Here is a 20,182-nt window from a genome sequence, read left to right as displayed (position 1 = left end):
GCAAATGACGAACACCTGCGTCTTATTGCATTATTATTGGGTAAATTGGATGCAAAGAAAAAAAACCGGTGTATCCGAGCTCTCATTTTTGAACTGTTTTGTGCCGTCGCGGTTGCCACGGTGAATGCGCGTTGTGCGCGACTTTTGTTTGTTTTGTTTTATTTTAATAAAGTACGAGTTCCAGTCACGCCGACCCGTCTTCTTCCTTCCTGACTCTTGAACCTTATCACACTTTTATTTCATTAAAATGAATTAACAGTGTTTAGATGGGAATCTGTAGGTGAAAAATTTGAAAAAGCAAAGCCTTTAATAGTGTTTGTCACTGAATACTTTCAATGTACCTTGTTCTGATAAAAATAAATAAAAATGAATTAACAGCAAGAAAAGTAAGGTTTAATACTAAATTGGTTATCATAGATGCTACTGTATCAAATTCATTGTTGTGATAACGCTGCGTAGTTTTACGTGTTCTAAACAATTGTTGTAAAAGTACATTCGAACATACCCACATCATTTGTCAAAATACTGATTAATCTTTATGTATAACACATGCATACCTGCCAACCTTGAAAAATTTTTTTGCGTACCGACGGCGACGGGGGGGTGGGGGGGTGGGGGGGGTGGACGACGACACACATGCATTATATTGCATTGCATAAAAATGTGTCCTGGACAACTAGTCTAAAATTAAGAAACCACTATAAAACTGTAAAAAAAAAAAGAAAAGACAATTAAGATAGGCTACTTAATTTATTAGTCCAATATCCAAATATGATACTAAATACCACAGGGAAAAGGGCTTCTATTTGTGACGTGCTGTCTTTGCATTTAAACATTGCGCATTTTAAACAGGACACGCATTAGCTGAATAAATGTTACCCAAAACATATTTATAGAAAACAGTTGACAATGAATAGACAGGAGTCCAATAATAGCATAACGAATCACTTATTCTAAAAAGAATGTCAAGTATACCGGTAAGTTAGACGAATCCGACATATAAGGGCTGTTAACAGTAAAACGTTCGTCATTTAACGAATTTTAAAAACAAGGATGGATAATACAAAATGCTTTCTGGCATTTTCACAGAAAAAAACAAAAACAAAAACAAAAACAAGCAAGAACAAAATTTAAACTTAACCCGTCAAATTTAATTTTACAATTATCTTCTCTCTGTGCGCGCGTCCGTGTTTGTGAGAGAGCTCGCGCAGCACTGATACAACGGTACTTTTTAATCCATAACTAACACGCTAGTTTTCATACAAAACAAATATGTAACATAATTAGGTACTTTAGTTATTATTAACACAATAACGTACATGAAGGCTACGTTTCTTAGCACTGATAATTAATTAATAAACGCCTGTTCTCCAGACTCGCGCTATCCGTAATCCACAAATGATCACATCACTTTCATAATCACGAAGCCATAGCGATTTCAAGTTTATTAAGATTTATTGTTGAGTATTTCTTGAGCATTTTATTATTTGCGTGGCTGAATGAGGTCTTCCTCTTTTTCTGAGTGACCATGAAGAACGGAGTATTTCAAGATAATCCATGCGATCCGTGTGATCATAGAATCCATAGGATTAGGTTAACTCAGTACAATATTTCAACTTTCCATATCGAGCCCAGCCCAGCCCGTTTACCTTCAGGAGTCAGATGTACAGTGACTACTGTACTGTCCTCGCTTATGAAATCAGCCAGACTGCGGCCGCGGGAGTGGAAGGCGGATCGAGCGGGATTCTTTATTGGTGTCGATTTTCAGTCTCTTTTTAATGATAGGCCTTACGCATCTGTCAATCATCCCCGCTTGCTATTTGGGGAATGAATCCAGCGCTATGATTGGTCGAACTCTTCTTCTTTTGCTGTTGCTTGATTTGAGGACTGCGCGTGCAGAGGCGTCACCAGGTTTTTGCGTAGTTTAGACTAACAAATCGTACCAGCGTACTTTGATGTCAAAATGCGTATCCGCTACGCAAAATGCGTACAGGTTGGCAGGTCTGCACATGCTATATTTATTTACATGGCCATAAACACCAGACGTGATAAACAATGTCAATAAACTAAACACAAACCTAAAGCAATAATACTTTCCTTACATAAACATAACTATTACCGAATGCTACATTTGGAAAATATAAAATTAAGCATGCTTTGTCGACAGGACCAGCTGCAATTGGTAAAGAATAATTATGTTCCATAACGACAGCACGAAACAAGCTAACGTTTGTTGCTTGATAGACACTACAACTACAACTTCTGCATTTGTCCAGGACTCCACGCAGTACGAGAGGAAACCGAGGGTAACGCGGATATGACGCAATTGACTGGCGACTCCCAGCTCCCCCCTGCTCTAACGCCCCGTTTCCTTGGTTAAAATCGCAATTTTCTCACGATTTAAAAATAGTTGGAAACATTTGGGATATTGTAAGTTATCAACTTAACAAAATATATAACACTGGCCTTGAGATTTTGGAATATTTTAATGCAAAAATCTTCCATATTGTACCTTTAAGTTTTTACTTTTATTAAACTATAATTTTTAGAATTATTTTATAGTTATAGTATCATATTTTATCACCTTACTGCGATAACTGACTAATATTAACTCGTTTATCATTTAAACATTTATCTACAAAGATAAAGAAGACAAAAACAACCCGAAACCAAATATGTGATTGGCTTCTTTATTATTACTGCACTTTATTATTATTATTTTTTAAATTGCATTAGTTTATAACATTGCCTGAGGTGAGAAATCATAAAAAACCCTGTAAATAAACAATGATATAAGAAGTGAATGTACAAAACAATTCACAGGTAAAACAGTTGGGAAGATTTATGCAAAGCAGCGTAGTTTCGAAGGGCAACATACAACCTCCCATTTCGAAGGGCAACATACAACCTCCCATTTTAATAATCGAACAGGGCAAAAATCATATAAGTAAAATTATAAAGGTATAAATAAATACAAAGAGAAAAATCAATAAAGTGCATTCTGTAACATTGCTTGTACTCTTGCGCGAGTAACTGTCTCTACAGAATCTAAACACTGACACCGTCTATCCTACACACACACTTTACAGCACAAATCAATCTGAAAACATGCCATAAAGGCATATACACCCTAACCAAATATTAAAAACATATTAAAAATGATGCTACCTTCACAAAAAGTACTGTGGTGTTACTATGGTACAAAGATGGTACCTGATATATTGTACACCATGGTACTAAATTATTATTATCTTATCCATGTATATTCAGGGAAATACGGTATTATCATAGTACAATGTTTAAAAGACCATGTTAATACCAGCCAAAATTCAATCCATCATTCGTTTCTCCCTCTAAAGGTTAACATTTGGGTAAAGTGTAAAGTCCTATATTGGCAAAAAAACAGTCAATCAAGAAACAGCTGATTTGGATCATCATTGCACTAACGTGGCACCAAATACATTGCTAGATACACTACACACACACACACACACACACACACAGTCTCCAAAGTACGTTCACACAAACGTGAGAGATTTAAAGTGTAAACAGATTAGATAAATTCCACATGTCACATAAAGCCACTGCCAAAGTATCATTTCATCTCTCGCAAACCACTAGACGTTTACATGTCATCCTACTACGTAATAAACTCCTATAAAAGATCACGAATATGTAACAAAAGTGAATTAAAAGCCCTGAATGGATTAAAATTAAACACATCTACACATGGACCACCTCATACTTCACAAACTCCTCTGCATATACTAAAGGATAATTCAGGCTTTGAAAGAATTCAAGTGTATAATCCACACAGTGCATTTACTGGCCTATTGATATAATCTAACAGGATGACATCTTATAGTGAGCTATTTTCTTCACAGAGTTTGTCTAATAATCTCAATATCATTTCATAACAATGCCATCCTTGAGGTTTTTGCTTCAGTCTCAAGCATGGCAAATGTAACTACTGTATAGACTCTCTTTGTTTCTTTCCAAGACATTTAAATTCAGCCACATAAAAGTCAACATGAAACGACATCTTCAAATATACTTCTACAGATATGTGCTATTATTGCCATAACGCAAACTGGCTTTAAATTGCTGCATTGACTTAGAAAGGCTGCATTTCCCACAAAGTAGCTATTTGACTATACAGTAGACCTTAATCAGGGATTGATTTTACACAGATTAAACGACATTGCAATCCATTAAATTAATTTCTCACAACCTAGTTTTAATTCCTGTCAGAAATGAAATATGGCACTACCCTGACTAAAGTCTGTTGGTTAAACATTGTGCATGACCAAGGTGGTGTTAGCTGAAAGGGAAAGCCGTGCACTGACGAATCGTGCACAATAACACCAGGAACATGCAGTAAATACGGTCAATTTAGATTTCATGTTGACTTTTGCTGGGCATTTCCAGTGCAAATATAATTAAGACAGCAGAAACAAGCACTTTTTCACACGGTTCTGTCCTTGTGCAACAATCATTTCCCGTTTCTGTTGCCTCTCGCTTTAGTATAGCGCTACTGTCTGCAGTTTAACAGTATAGCCGAGGTACTAGAATGAGAGTTTTAGATCTATAGTGCCGGTCACTTGGTAAACAAACACTTTAACTACCTCTCGTTTCTAAATCTGACAAACTGATTGGATGATATGGTGATGACTGAAAGTACATGCCCTCTACAGACCTGGCAGGAATGATTGGATGTGCAGTGTTCACTAGCATTAGGTCTTAATTTCATTTTTCATATCTTATTTTTTGACTCTTCTATTCACAATATACAATGTAACATGCATCTAGAGAGACATACTGGTTTGTTCTACATCCACATATGATGGTGCATACACTCGTACGCCATACGCACAAACATATTTGACAAGGGTCATTTAGAAGCACCTTTACTTGTTTGCGTTTTTTTTTTTTTTTTATGTCTTGGTTTGAAAGTCTTTTGAACAGTCTGCATTTGGACAAATACTGGGAACACATCCCGTTTTTAAAGTTCCCAACAGAATATTCCCATTAGAATATTATGAATGTTTGGAAGAGCTCTTTGATGCCTTTTCAGGCTTTGACGATCCAGGACCGGGCCAAGTTCCAGTTAGCCCACGGCGACTCCCAGACGAGGCCTCGGACTTTCCCAAGGTGGCAGCTCGTTTGTCCTCGTTGGTTTTGGAGCTGTCCTTGGCCTTCCCGCCATCCTGAGAGCCCAACTTCATCGGCCCAAGCACAGTTTTAGCCACACTGGTGAGCTGCGTCACAAAGCTGGACCTGTCACCAGGAGATACGGCACGGGATTTGCTTGTGCAAGGCGACTTGACGGTTGGAGATGGAGAGGCTTGGGACTCCTCGACCGCTTCCAGCCGGCATCTTTCCTCTTGAGGGGCTCTGGTTGCCCCCGATGGGGTTTGAACCCGATCTTCAATGGTTTTAGACTGAACAGGAATTGCGTCTTTGACTTTAGGTGCGACAACAATACTAGGTACAGTCCCCTCAACGCTTAGAGGTCCTTTACCTGACTTGCTTGCCTCTGGAGCAACTATCTGTGGGGTTTTCTCCTTCTCCGGGATCTTTTCAGTGGCTTTGCCATTCTCAAGCCCTTTAGGACCCTCAGTTTTGCCAATCTCCAGCCCTTTAGGACCCTCGGTTTTGCCATTCGCCAGCCCTTTAGGACCCTCGGTTTTGCCATTCTCCAGCCCTTTAGGACCCTCGGTTTTGCCATTCTCAAGCCCTTTAGGACCCTCGGTCTGAAGGCTATGGGGTTTGAGTTCCTGTGATCCAGAGCTTTGGACAATTGGCGTCCAATTTGGGGTCTTGGAGCCACATCCCATTGCAGATGTGACGCTTAGAGATTCGCTCTTTCCCACATCCCTAGCTCCCTCCTTGACTATTGAGACGACTGAGACTTGAGGAGACTCAGACTTGGAGGCAACTTTCTCCTTCTGAGGTGTTTCGGCCAATTGGGTTGATTTAGGATCCAATGGTTCGGTTTTTGCCGCGGTTCTTAAAACTGCTTCACTTGAGTCGGGCTTCCTCGCTTTACCTTCAGACTCCCGAGTCGTCAATGAGTCCTGCCTTCCGAGATGCTTCGCCGGACTCAACGTGTGCTGGGCGGGCGTGTGCGTTGGCGTCTGTTCGGGTGGAGAGGGCGGAGCCCCAGGCGTATTCTCTCCCTCGATCTCCATCAGGCTCTGGAGAGCGTGTTCGCAGTGGAACGACTCCCGACGGTATTCGGCATGCACAACATCCAATCCGTGTTTCCTCATTGACACGCAAAGCCCCCCCTTCCTATCCGAGGACACGGAAGATGAGGAGGATGGGAAAGATGGCGTAGGGGGTGGGCCCAGCTTCTCGGCGGACTGCACCCGCTGGAGGAGAGGGGAACGGGGGGGTTCTGCGCTCTTGGGACGGGGGCGTGTGATTGGAGGAGAGGCATGGAGCTTGGCGGGGAAGGCTTGTGTGGTGTTGGAGCTGCCGACGGTGTGTCCAGCGATGGGAGGTGGGGAGGACGAAGTTGGGGATGGCGTGTGAGCCAACGGGGACAGAGGAATGTTCCCGGCGGATTTGCAGCGAGCAGAACGGTACTGGCGGTGGAGTTTGGGTGAGAGACCGTAGAGAGAGCTTGGCCGCATGTGTTGAGACGTGGCAGGCGAGTTTGGTGTGCTGGATGCGGGAGAGCTGCTCTGAGACGACGTGCCTGAAACGACAAGGACAGAACCAGGTCAGAACCTCAAAGGAACATGTAAAGGGCACACAATGATCAGGCAAAACACCCAAACACTGACTGAAGTTAAATATCAAAGGCTAATTAAGTTAATTTCAAAGCACGTCTGCCAGAAAACGAAAGAGGCAACGCGCGCCACAGAAATATCATCTTCAGTAGGTCAAATGTCACTCAAGTACATAAGGTTTAATCAAAACTCAATATTACATGGCAAAATTCTGCTTTCGTTCTCTAGAAAGGAATTTAGTCATTATAATACAATTGTTTGACTACTCAAAAACTTAAGACCCCAATCATACTCTTTTGTGTCATGCATCATATATTGCATGTATATCAACACACATGTTTTCAAGCTTGATCTTCAGAGACATTGGACTTCATGTATGCTTTGCATTCTCAGCACTAGTCAACAGTCCTTCACAGTCAATATGTTTAAAGCAAGGTGTGAATAAAATACATCCAGTTACAAACATTAAAGTGTAACTGTAGCGCCCCCTTGTGTACTGCTGTTATTACTGTAATGCAAGCATGCATGCAAAATGTTTAAACACTTGTAAAATGTATTGAATCTTTATTTGCATACTAGCATAATCAGCATCTCAATCAGTCAAGCTAAACTAGTAAAAGTAGTACAATGCAAATAAATAATATTTAATAAATAATGCTTATAATACATTAACATACTACTGCCACTACTACTAATAGCAATTTTGTACAAGATCAGAATAAAGAGATATTTTTTTGATTTTTGTAATTATACATATTTTTTTTTAATTATACATGTTTATTTAATTTAATATTTTTATTGATTTTATAATAATGAAGCCCCACCAGGGGTTTGTGTCCCCTTGGTTGGAAAACCCTGGTCTAGAAACACTCATTTTGACTGAATAAAACAAGCATAAATGACACCACAGATTCAGCCAATTAGATTCCACTTCATACAGCAGTGGGAGGAGCTCTGACCGAGGTGGGCGGAGTCTGGAGGAGAGCGGTAGGTCTGAGTGGGCGAGCGAGCAGACAGGTTGTGTGTCGGAGATCCCGGCAGACTGTCTCCGGACGACAGCGAGCGATTCAGAGAGGACAGACTACGACTGGTGTGAAGCAGGTTTGACTGTTTCGTGATCTTACGAAAGAGAGAGCTTCGCTTCTTACTGCAGACAGAGAGAGAGACAAACTGAGTAAAGCCATTATGTCAATGAGGTGTGTATTTTATGCAAAGGCATTCTCTCTTTCTAACCTCTCTTGTCCATCTTTTGGAACCGACTTCTTGTTGCGTCTGGCCATCTTGGCTTTGTAGCTCAGCTTCCTGGCCGGCCCGATCTTTATGGATGTGTTTTCGAACGGAGTAGTCGTCACTGTTACTTTGCTGCCACTCTGAAATTACAAAAGCACCATGTTAAAGTTATTGAGTATTATCTCTAGAAAGTAATTTTCATGGAACAAGATGTCTGGGGTGCGTTTCCCAAACAAAGACATAACTCGCTGCTTAACTACCATAGTACGATGCATCGTTGAAGAAATCAACTATTTTTCTCAGTTATTTTGCTTTATTTCCAAATTCAATCGTAGGCTCGTTCTTACGTTCTAGAGCACGTTCACACATGCGCACTCTTCAAAAATGATGCTTTAAATCTATTGACAAATTAAAAGACGTAAATGACATTTGTATGTAGTCTAAATAAAAGATATAGATTGTACTGAATGTCAGCTTTGTTATTTGACTTAAGATAAGGATTTAGAGTCCATGTATCATGCAAACAAGAAACTACTCTAATCACAGGTCGAGAGCTGTCGTTCCAAACACACAACTGTGCGATGCCGATGCTGTTTGCGAATGTTCATTAGAACTGATTTCGGGAAACACAGACTCGTTGAACTAAGCTGATAAAGACAGAACTTGCGACCATAGTTGTCTAACGATGCTTTCGGGAAACACACCCGTTTGTGATGCCCGTACCTTCAGAATGAGCTCCACCACCTCTGTGTGGACCAATCCATGCACAGACTCCCCGTTCACATGGGTAATGAGGTCACCGGCACAAAGCCCCGCCTCCTGGGCCGGCCCGCCACACTCTACATGCTGTGATTGGAAGAAAGCCGTGTCAATCATTACATGCAACACATTCTTCAGCAATAAATTCAGTCGGACGTCTCAGAATGCGCTCGTACCCAGACCATGTGATGCACGCTGTACACGTGACTGTCGCCCATGTAGACTCTGATGGCACGCAGCGTGAAGCCGTACTTCTTCCCAGAGCGATGGATGGTGATGGGTGAGCGCAGGATGTTGACCGTAGGCGAGTAGTCGCGACTCGGAGATGAGTCACGAGACGAGGGATTGGACGAGATGGAGCGAGGAGACATGGGACTGGCCAATGGAGACGTGCCATGCTGCTCAACTACAGGAGGAAGAATAAAACCAAACATCTTAATATAACAAAAGCTCATATTGTAAGCGCCACATATATTGAAAATGATGCAAAACCTGACTAGAAAATTGTACAAGAAAATTGGTGTTGTGATTTTGTAGTTTGTAGATAAAAAAAAGTTTCATGCAAATTTCTGTAGTTTTTACACCGAACTTACATGAAAAAATGCACATAAGAATGGTTTTACACAAACACAAATCCCATGATTTTATAAAAGCATGAACACAGCTGTCTGTAATATCATGTCTTGTATATAAAAATCTGCACTTTAATAGTTCTAAATAGTACTTTATTGTATTTATCAACATATTTTATTGGTTGTTGACATTTATAACGTGTTTGAACTATAGTTTGCATTGCAAAAAAAAAAAAATATATATATATATATATATATATATATATTAGTGTCTCGATTTTGAAGGTTGTTGACCTTTTAAAACTTGGAACATAAGCAGAAAAACATCATTCAAAAAACAGTAATGCAATATTATTCCTTACATGGAATTTTTTTTTATATGAAAAATTATGTAGTTTCAATCATTTTTTTATTTTTATTAGTGTTTTATTTATTTAATCACACATTAAAAAACATGATGCCATGTACATAATAATAATAATAATAATAATAATAATAATAACACTTAAATATGATTGGATGTTGATGTTTATGATCATTATAAAACAGAATGATATCTCACCTGCAGGTATGATGACAGACAGGGCCGTGGTAGAGGCCGACTTTATGACTTTGGTGCCGGAGCGAGTCGCAGTGCTTTTCCCACTGTCGGTGGAAATCTGATGATGTCGAGCTCTTCGTAACACAAGGTCACTTCCGACTCGAGGCCCAAACGAGTCTGGGATGTGCAGAGGCACGGCAGCATCAGCAGGCCGCAAAAGTTTATCTGAGAAACAGGAAGATTAATATGAATTTTAGAGCGACTGACACCTAGGAACACAACAGTATAAATGTATGAAATGATTCTCTATATTTGAAAACCAAATCACCTCCCGAATATCCCACTGACTCCAGCAGTCCGGAGCTGATGGGCACGCTGGCGCCCTCTAGTGACGTACCCCTGACTTTGATCGCTGGCTGGCGTGTGTGCACCTCACCGTCTCCCTCTAGTGGAGAAGCGAAGCGGTGAGTGTCCATCAGCGCTGAGAAGCGGCGGCGAGCTCCGGGAGGACTGGAGTCTGATTCAGTGAAGGATGACTCAGAACACGACAAACGCTTCCTAAAACAGGGAAAGGAGGACCATCAGTGGTTTTTAGAACCAAGGATGCACAAAAACAGTGTTTTTAGTGCATACTATGAGGTTATTAGGTGATTCTGAGTGGTTTCAAAACTTCCTAGGTGGTTTCTAATTTGTTCTGAGTGGTTGCTAGGGCATTGCTAGGTGGATACTAGGGTGTTTTAGTGCATACTATGGGGTTGTTAGATGAGTAACTTTAAACGTGCTACTATGTGGATGCAAGGTGGTTTCTAAGGTGTTGCTAGGTGGTTACTAGGGTGTTTTTAGTGCATACTATGGCTACTAGGGTGTTTTTAGTGCATACTATGGTGTTATTAGGTGATTCTGAGTGGTTTTAAAACTTGCTAGGTGGTTGCTTGGTGGTTTCTAATTTGTTCTGAGTGGTTGTTAGGGCGTTGCTAGGTGGATACTAGGGTGTTTTAGTGAATACTATGAGGTTGTTATATGAGTGATTTTAGACTTGGTACTATGTGGATGCTAGGTGGTTTCTAAGGTGTTCTGGGTGGTTGCTAAGGTGTTGCAAGGTGGTTACCAGGGTTTTAAGTGAATATTATGAGGTTGTTAGGCGGTTCTGAATAGTGTTAAACTTGCTATGGATTGCTAGGTGGTTTTAACCATCAATGTTCAATTAATAGTTAAAAGTACATTATAAGGTTGATAGATAGTGCTCTCAATGGCAGTGCTAGGGTGTTTTTAGTGCATGCTAAGCAGCTGTCGGGCAGTTCTGGGTGGTTTCAAATGTGCTATGTGGTTTCTAAGGTGTTCTGAGAAGCTGCTGAGATATTCTGGGATGTTGTTCTGTTGTTGCTCTTACATCTCAGGGGATCCGGTTCTCCAGGTCTTTTCTCGGAGGGTCAGGCTGCCCAGACTCTCTCTCTTCCCGCGATCTTCCCTGTGAGCTTTGGGCTCTCGGCGGGTCACCACAGGTTTGTGCTCCAGCTGGGACAGTTGCTCCATGCTGCTGTACACCTGTGATTCAGACAGATTACATGAGTCCTGGAAAAGACTACATTACCCATAATCCTCAGTATATGATGAGAGAGGTCGAACCTTGCTGAAGCGTGGAGAGCAGGAGGAGAAGTGGTGAATCTCCACTGGCTCGTCGTCATTGGTGTCGTCTTCATCGTACGAGTGAACGTGATGATATCGCTCGGATCGCGCTGAAACAGATGAGTTACTTATGAATGCACACTAAAGGCCACGATATACTCAAAGTTCTTTTTCATTCTTTGTTTAGGAGTAAAAAAAAGTTATAAATACAGTATGTGAGGGGTATATTGTTAGTGAACATCTCAACACTGTTCTTTTCCGGAAAGTTCACATTGGCAAACTCCCGAAATTAACTCCAAACTAACTTCATTTTGGCCTGATTGTGTTTTCGAAATGACGCCTCAGCAGTTCGTTCTTTGATTCCGCTTGACATATAACAGACACCAGCATAAACACACACAATCCAGCCGTCCGTCACTCACTGTCGAAGTAGCTGGTGTCCTCCTCCGACTCCAGATGTGGGATGAACTCGGCTTTCTGTCGGAGCAGGCCGCTCCAGTCCAGATCACAGAAGAACGAATGCTGCTTCACCTCGAACGCTCCACCTGCGCACAAACACACCCCTCCATTCAGAACATGGAGCTCAAACACACCCCTCCAATCAGCTTGAGCAGAACGTCTGACTCGACCAAAGCAATCAACCAAGACAGGTGGACACAGTAACATGATACTAGACAATCAAAGCTACACAAATAATCATATAGAAATATAGCAATCATCGAAAATAGATATTAATATTTTCTTTAGACATTGTGTTGTTGCTAGAATGATCTGAGTGCTTGCTAGGCTAATGTTAGGGGGTTACTGTGGTGTTTTTAGTGCATACTATTGGGTTATTAGGTGATTCTGAGTGGTTTTGCTAGGTGGTTTCTAAGTTGTTCTGAGTGGTTGCTAGGTGGATACTAGGGTGTTTTGGTGCATACTATGGGGTTATTAGATGAGGGATTTTAAACTTGCTACTATGTGAATGCAAGGGGTGTTGCAAGGTGGATACCAGAGTGTTTTAGTGAATATTACGAGGTTGTGAGTTGATTCTGATTGGTTTTAAACTGGCTATGGGTGGGTAGGTGGTTGCTAAGGTGTTGCTAGGTAGTTACCAGGGAGCTTTAAGTGAATTGTATGAGGTTGTTAGGTGGTTCTTAGTGGTTTTAAACTTGCTACTATGTTTTTGCTAGGTGGTTTCTAAGGTATTCTGAATGGTTGCTGGGGTGTTTTTTAGTGCATGCTATGTTGTTAGGTGGTACTGGGTGGCGTTACACTTGCTACTGTGTGGTTGTTGCTAGATGGTTTCTAAGGTGTTCAGAGTGGTTGCTAGGGTGTTTTAGTGTATACTATGTGTAGGCAGTTCTGATGTTTGGTTTTAAATGTGTTACTGCGTGGAAGCTAGGTTGTTTCTAAGGTGTTCAGAGTGGTTGCTAGGGTGTTTTAGTGCAGTTATGATTTGTTTTAAATGTGCTACTGCGTGGTAGCTAGGTTGTTTCTAAGGAGTTCTGGGTGGTTGCTAGGGTGTTGCTGGGCTATTCTGGGGGTAGTTATGTTGTTGCCATGGTATTCAAACCTCGAGTCCCTCCTTTAGTGTAAGTCTATGGGACCTTTTCATCTGTTTTATTGTGCACAAATGGACTGGGCTTTGAATTTTAAACTATTCTCCGGCAAAGAAATATTCTTACTTAATTGTCATAATTTATGCTTCAAACACTGTTCATACAACCACATTTAGAGCCCTAATGAAGAGTGTTAATCAATGTCAGCAGTGCATCAGCATGTGTTCAGTGACTGAGGGTCACATGACTGCAGGTGTGTGAGATCACCTGTGCCCAGTCTGAGCAGCGGGCTGGTCTGCAGTAGAGATGAGATCAGGTGCTGCGCGTCAGCCGGGAGAGCGTCATCCTCATCGGGCCACACAATATCATCTACACACACACACTTTAGGTTAAATAACACTATATTTTTTGTAATCAGATTTTGTCTTATTTTATAGTAAAAATATTTAAACATCCTTAAAACAAAAAATATGTATTTAATATGTGACTATTTGTTTGCTTTTTGTGTTTTTGGAATTTCCTGTTAAAGGTTCAGTGTTAAATGGGACTATTTCTATTGTTTGCTTCTATATCTATATTTTCATTATAGATATTTTACATTGTCTGCATTGTATACATCTGTTGCTTTTTTCCTGTAAAATGAGAAAGTTTCAGTGTGTAAAATCTCTGATGTTGTGACGTCTTTACCTGAGATCACCTGACCGAACAGCTCCTCGGGTGTGTCGCCGAAGAAGGGCACGCAGCCCACCAGGAACTCGTAGAGAATGATGCCCATGGCCCACCAGTCCACCGGCTTCCCGTATCCCTGCCTCAGGATCACCTCCGGGGCGATGTACTCCGGCGTGCCGCAGACCTGGGTTCAAAGGTCAAGCCTCTGAGCATGACTTCAGCACTGACACTTCATGAACTTGAGTTCAAAATTGTGCTACATTAATTACATTTGTTATGTTTAAATAAATGTATTCATAAAATGAATCATAATTATAATTAATTGGAGACAAGTGCAAATGCTACTGAAGTAAAGCCAGGTCATATGGACAAGGAACAATTAGTTATTAACCAACTACACTTGCATATATTTCCTGAAAAAAATGAAAGTGGTGTTAATGAATACAAAACTCTCCACCATTGCTATGCAGTTGCTTAGGTGTTTGGAATCTTTGGAATTTTTAGAATGTTGGTATTTGAAATTATTTTTTAGCATGTTGGTGTTTGGAATTGTTTTTAGCATGTTGGTGTTTGGAATTATTTTTTAGCATGTTGGTATTTGGAATTATTTTTAGAATTTTGGTGTTTGAAATTATTTTTCGAATGTTGGTATTTGGAATTTTGTTTTTTATGTTGGTATTTGGAATTATTTTTTGAATGTTGGTATTTTAAATTGTTTTTAGCATGTTGGCGTTTGAAATTATTTTTAGAATGTTGGTGTTTGAAATTATTTTTTTAGAGTGTTGGTATTTGGAATTATTTTTAGAATGTTGGTATTTGGAATTATTTTTAGAATTTTGGTGTTTGAAATTATTTTTCGAATGTTGGTATTTTGAATTATTTTATTTATGTTGGTATTTGGAATTATTTTTTGAATGTTGGTATTTGAAATTGTTTTTAGCATGTTGGCGTTTGAAATTATTTTTAGAATGTTGGTGTTTGAAATTATTTTTTTAGAGTGTTGGTATTTGGAATTATTTTTAGAATGTTGGTATTTGGAATTATTTTTAGAATGTTGGTATTTGGAATTATTTTTAGAATGTTGGTATTTGGAATTATTTTTAGAATGTTGGTATTTGGAATTATTTTTAGAATCCCGGTATTTTAAATTATTTTTTAGAATGTTGGTGTTTGGAATTATTTTTAGAATGTCGGTATTTCAAATTATTTTTAGCATGTTGGTGTTTGAAATTATTTTTTAGAGTGTTAGTATTTGGAATTATTTTTAGAATGTTGGTATTTGGAATTATTTTTAGAATGTTGGTATTTGGAATTATATTTTTAATGTTGGTTTTTGGATCTATTTTTTTAGAATGTTGGTATTTGGAATTATTTTAGCATGTTGGTGTTTGGAATTTTTTTTAGAATGTTGGTGTTTAAAATTATTTTTAGAATTTTGGTGTTTGAATTTATTTTTAGCATGTTGGCGTTTGAAATTATTTTTAGAATTTTGGTATTTGGAATTATTTTTTAGAGTGTTGGTATTTGAAATTATTTTTAGAATGTTGGCTGTTGCTTATTGGCAACTTGTGACACTGGCATTAATTATTAACTACACTAAAAAGACAGAATATAATAATTTAAAGATTTCATGAACAATGAAAATTGCCATTTTGTGGCTTTTAGTCCCTGTCTTTGATCCGTGTCTTCTAATACGATATTACATTCTTTATATCATTATTTTCTCATACCTGTTTATCCAGGAACTCCCTGGTGTCCTTCTCGATGTGTCCCTCATACAGGTTTGTGGTGAGACTCATAAGACCCATTTTTGACAAACCAAAATCAGTGAGTTTAATGTGTCCCATGGACGTGATGAGCAGACTGACAGAGAGAGACAGACAGAGGTCATGTGATACAGCAACACAAACACACACTGTCAAGCTGAGCGGCAGTTCTGACATGTGTTTAATTATATAACACAATCTGTCCAAATGAAAAGATTTTCATTAATCTCACACAGGAAGTGTCTGTCACCACCCAGCAGAAGGGAAATGAATTCCAGAAATCGTTTAATTGAATGTGCAGGGTCATTAAGTAAATGACATGCTCTCTGCTGTCATCATAAAATAGAATTCAGATATAATCTGATTCAATCTCGTCCACTAGGAGGCGTCTTACTTGTCAGGTTTGAGATCCCGGTGCACGATTCCATAGTTGTGAATGTACTCGAGCGCCAGGACGGTTTCAGCGAAGTACATGCGTGCCATTTCCACGGGCAGCGCTCCAATGTTCTTCAGCAGCGTTGCACAGTCGCCTCCTGAGCCGCGGGAAACACAAAACACAGATGCAATCTTTTTAACATTCAGTTCTGTCTCATAAGACAGAAGTCTCCTGTGTCTCCTTAATCAAAATAACTTCCCCTCCCTCCTTCATAACATCTATTCTCTTATCTGATGATGTGGGCGGGGCAACCTGTCACTCACATGAGATCAGCCAATAGCAAACCACAACCAACCAATCAATCAATTCCACACGGACAAAAGCAAGCATTTGTTCTTGTTCCTGAAGCGTTTCACTTGGATATACATCACAATAGAGAAGAAAAGATGATCGCAACTTCCGTTTCATGACGATTTTATGAGAATCATCTGAGAGTTGATACTTTAACGGTCTCAGTAAAGTCTCATGAGCTGTGAAAGAGCGATCAAACTGCGTGTGTGTCTCACCCTCCACGTACTCCATGACCATACACAGGTGTCGCCTGGTCTCGAAGGAGCAGAACATGCTGACCACGAACGGGTTCTCTGCGAAGGTCAGGATGTCTCGCTCCACAAACGCCTGCTGGATCTGGTTCCTCAGAATCAGGTTCTGTTTGTTGATCTTCTTCATAGCGAAGCGCTGTCGGGTCTCCAGGTGACGGACCAGGTACACCGCGCTGGAAAACACACAGAAACTGTTGAGTCACTGTCTCAACTCCTGTGTGTGTGTGTTTGGTAATCAGGTAGATTCACACACACACTACTGTTCAAAAGTTTGGGATCAGTATGATTTTATTTGTAAAAAAATATATACAATTTTTTTAATCAATGACGCACTAAATTGATCAAAAGTGAAAGTAAAGACATTTATAATGTTTCAAAAAATTACTATTTCAAACAGGGTTTCTGCAGGTATCTTCAAATTAAATGTAATGCTTTTTAATGCCATTTTTTTTTTTTTTTATGCCATACATGATCCATGACTAAGATATATGGCTGTCAATCGATTACATTTTTTTACTCATTTAATAAAAATAAAAAAATTCTGTGATTAACTGCAATTAAAAACACTTACATTTAATATATTTAGTTTATATATATATATATATATTAACATCTAGTTTATACATAAGGACAGAAACAACATAGAAACAACATAAAGACAGTATATTTCAAATACTTGTTTAATGGCATCTTTTTTATGAATGAAGGTCAGTGTCACTGATACTAATACAGCTATTGATGTCTGGATAAAAATGACCTTGCGTTGTGCAAAGGTGCAAGTGTGTGTGTGTGTGTGAGTGCGCATGTGTTGATGAGTGTGTGGGGTGAGCGCGCATGTGTGTGTGTGTGTGTGTGAGAATGTGTGTGTGCGTGTGTGTGAATGTGTGTGTGTGTGTGTGAACTGGTTTACCCGTAGGCTCCATTGCTGATCAGTTTAATGGTCTGGAAATCGGCCTCTCCGGGTGGCTTCATGGGTTTCATTTTTCCCTGGAAAACAGAAAAATCCCCTCAACACTTTATAGGACATCATTATCCTCTTGTAACAGATGTTTTACTGACAAATAATTCCATTTTCGGTTTCTTGGGGCTTTGTGTGTGTGACAGCGGCGTAGCCAGAATTTTAATTTGGGGTTTGTCTGTCTATCTATCTAATAAATATATATATATATATATATATATATATATACAGGAATAAATTTACATTAAATATATTTCACTTAGATACAGATTAACAAAACAAAATAAAAACTGTGCTGAGTTTGGATTCATACTTGTGATGCGCTCCACAAACTTTCACGGAAAGGAAACTGGGATGACAGAGACTGGCATCCTGTTATCTTTATTTTACAAAAGCACAATGTTTTGATTTGATTTTGAGTGAACACAAATAAAAACAGACCCTTTACAGTTTCGAATGATGTCTTACTCTTATCTGTATGACCGTAAATTAGTATTTTAAGCTGTTGCTGCTGTTATAATGAGACAAAATCAATTGGCATTGTGCCGATTTGTGTCCTGGAAGTCCAGTGATGAAATATGTGTGTCCTTGAAATGGGTCAGGTTAGTGTGTGTGTGTGTGATGGGTAGGTTTAGGGGTCGGGTTAAGTGTGTGTGTGTGTGTGTGTGTGTGATGGGTAGGTTTAGGGGTCGGGTTAAGTGTGTGTGTGTGTGTGTGTGTGTGTGTGTGTGTGTGTGTTTGTGTGTGTGTGTGATGGGTAGGTTTAGGGGTCGGGTTAAGTGTGTGTGTGTGTGTGTGTGTGTTTGTGTGTGTGTGATGGGTAGGTTTAGGGGTCGGGTTAGTGTGTGTGTGTGTGTGTGTGTGTGTGTGTGTGTGTGAGAGAGAGTGTGTGTGTGTGTGATGGGTAGGTTTAGGGGTCGGGTTAAGTGTGTGTGTGTGTGATAGGTAGGTTTAGGGGTCGGGTTAGTGTGTGTGTGTGTGTGTGTGTGTGTGTGTGTGTGTGTGTGTGTGATGGGAAGGTTTAGGGGTTTGGTTAGTGTAAGAACCCAGAAGTGGACAGAATATGCAGTTTGGACAGTATAAAAACCATTATGTCTTTGGAGAGTCCCAACAAAGATAGCGGACTAGATAGCGGTGTGTGTGTGTGTGTGTGTGTTCAGACCTCTGCAGAATCGTCTGTCTCCGGTGTGACGGGACCCTCACTGTCATAGTGCTCTCGACTGACCATCTCTGAAACACACACGTCACAGTCGGTCAGCACACACAGTTCCTCTATAATGAAATCAGTGAGTGTGTGTGTGTGTGTGTGTGTGTGCGCCTCACCCTCCAGAGGGTCTCGTGTCAGGCCCAGCTGGCTGATGATGTAGCGCGGGATGTCGGTCTTCATCAGGTGTCCTTCTTTAGCGTGATCTTCGGCCGCTTCCAGCAGATGATAAAACTCCTCAGGGTTGAACTCCTGCACACGAGTGTGTCACACACACATCAATCACTGTTGCTGTCGGTTACTACGGTGATCTTAGAATCTTGCTATGTTGTCTGGAATTATATGGTTCCGTTTTTGTAGCGAATTAAACTGAACAGTTGTAATTTGCTGAAGCACATGGACATGCTGGCCAAAACTTTGCTAGTTTTGAATTCGGTTTAATGGGGATAATAATTCACTTATGTGGTTTAGTCCTGGAGCAGCACAGAAACATCTCAAACGACTGTGTGAGATTTCGAGGCAGTGAATCACAGAAGGTCAATGATGACAGCAACACGCTGCTTCAATCTAAATGCTAATGCAACTCGCTCTTGCTCAGAATGCTTTTTTCTGAAGTTGGAGTAAAAATTGGAAACGGTCAGGCTTGTGTTATTGGAGTCCAGAGGGGTTTGATGTCATGTTATCATGTTATCTGATGATTATCTGAGACTTCGATGGATGAAAGAACAAGAAGAAAAAAACAACATTTTCCTCACCAGACACTCCAACAGTCGGGCAGGTCGAGCGATGATGAAGAGGAGTTTCTTCACCAACTCAGTGACGAAGGTCAACTCTGAACTCTCTGAGCGCTTGTACGCCTGAGAGACACAGACAGAGAGAAAGAGAGATGCATGGAAGCTGATAACACTGATTTATTATGCATGTAATAAAGATTTATTTCTAGATTCTTTATATTAATATTATTAAGAATATTATTCTCTATATTTAATATTAAATTAAATTATAATATAATATAATATAATATAATATAATATAATATAATATAATATAATATAATATAATATAATATAACAAAACAAAACAAAACAAAATAAAATAAAATAAAATAAAATATATACAGAAATGTCATTGGCCCTGGTCATGTGGCAATAAATACATTATAAATACCTTATACATAATATTTTATAAATACTCTAAAAATATGAATAATAATAGTAATAATAATATAATTATTAATAGTATTAATTTTAATTATTAATAATAATAATAATTAATAATATTAATAATAATTATTATTAAAGTATGTAGTAATACATACATATTTTAGAAATTATAGTAAATATAATACAAAATAAATATAATATTAATATTATTATTATTTCTAGAATATTTATAAAATACTTGTTTTATCCACCACATGGCCTGGGCCAATGGAGAATCAGTATTAATTAAAAGCAGAAAAACAAATGCTACTATGAACGCATTAAAACTTCACATCTAAATAATATATCATAACTTCTTCACGTATTTCAGAGCAGAGATGGTTCTGTTTGACCGGCGTGATGCGATGAACTCACGTCGTCCAGGAGCTTCTCCAG

The 20,182-nt window shown here is 39.4% G+C and overlaps 1 protein-coding gene across 1 annotated transcript in view; it reads right to left on the bottom strand.

Moving 5' to 3' along the window:
• Nucleotides 1-2,676: 2,676 nt before the first annotated feature.
• Nucleotides 2,677-20,182, bottom strand: part of mast1b (microtubule associated serine/threonine kinase 1b) — a 38,460-nt gene continuing 20,954 nt past the window's right edge. The window contains exons 8-27 of the mRNA XM_084125940.1: nt 20,162-20,182; nt 19,340-19,441; nt 18,704-18,836; nt 18,543-18,610; nt 17,333-17,409; nt 16,387-16,595; nt 15,839-15,977; nt 15,409-15,541; nt 13,697-13,862; nt 13,277-13,378; nt 11,888-12,010; nt 11,466-11,575; nt 11,230-11,384; nt 10,168-10,397; nt 9,861-10,064; nt 8,903-9,132; nt 8,691-8,813; nt 7,971-8,107; nt 7,697-7,884; nt 2,677-6,703 (exon numbers count right to left, since the gene is read on the bottom strand). The exon at nt 20,162-20,182 is cut by the window's right edge and continues 189 nt beyond it. Of these exons, the coding sequence (XP_083982066.1) occupies nt 5,037-6,703; nt 7,697-7,884; nt 7,971-8,107; nt 8,691-8,813; nt 8,903-9,132; nt 9,861-10,064; nt 10,168-10,397; nt 11,230-11,384; nt 11,466-11,575; nt 11,888-12,010; nt 13,277-13,378; nt 13,697-13,862; nt 15,409-15,541; nt 15,839-15,977; nt 16,387-16,595; nt 17,333-17,409; nt 18,543-18,610; nt 18,704-18,836; nt 19,340-19,441; nt 20,162-20,182 (4,317 nt within the window). The 3' untranslated portion in view covers nt 2,677-5,036. The remainder of the gene's footprint in view (nt 6,704-7,696; nt 7,885-7,970; nt 8,108-8,690; nt 8,814-8,902; nt 9,133-9,860; nt 10,065-10,167; nt 10,398-11,229; nt 11,385-11,465; nt 11,576-11,887; nt 12,011-13,276; nt 13,379-13,696; nt 13,863-15,408; nt 15,542-15,838; nt 15,978-16,386; nt 16,596-17,332; nt 17,410-18,542; nt 18,611-18,703; nt 18,837-19,339; nt 19,442-20,161) is intronic.

This window comes from Abramis brama (assembly GCF_963993115.1).
Source record: "Abramis brama genome assembly, chromosome: 1".
Taxonomy (NCBI): Eukaryota; Metazoa; Chordata; class Actinopteri; order Cypriniformes; family Leuciscidae; genus Abramis; species Abramis brama.
The sequence above is the reverse complement of the archived record's forward strand: the minus strand, read 5'-3'. Positions and strand labels throughout refer to the sequence as shown.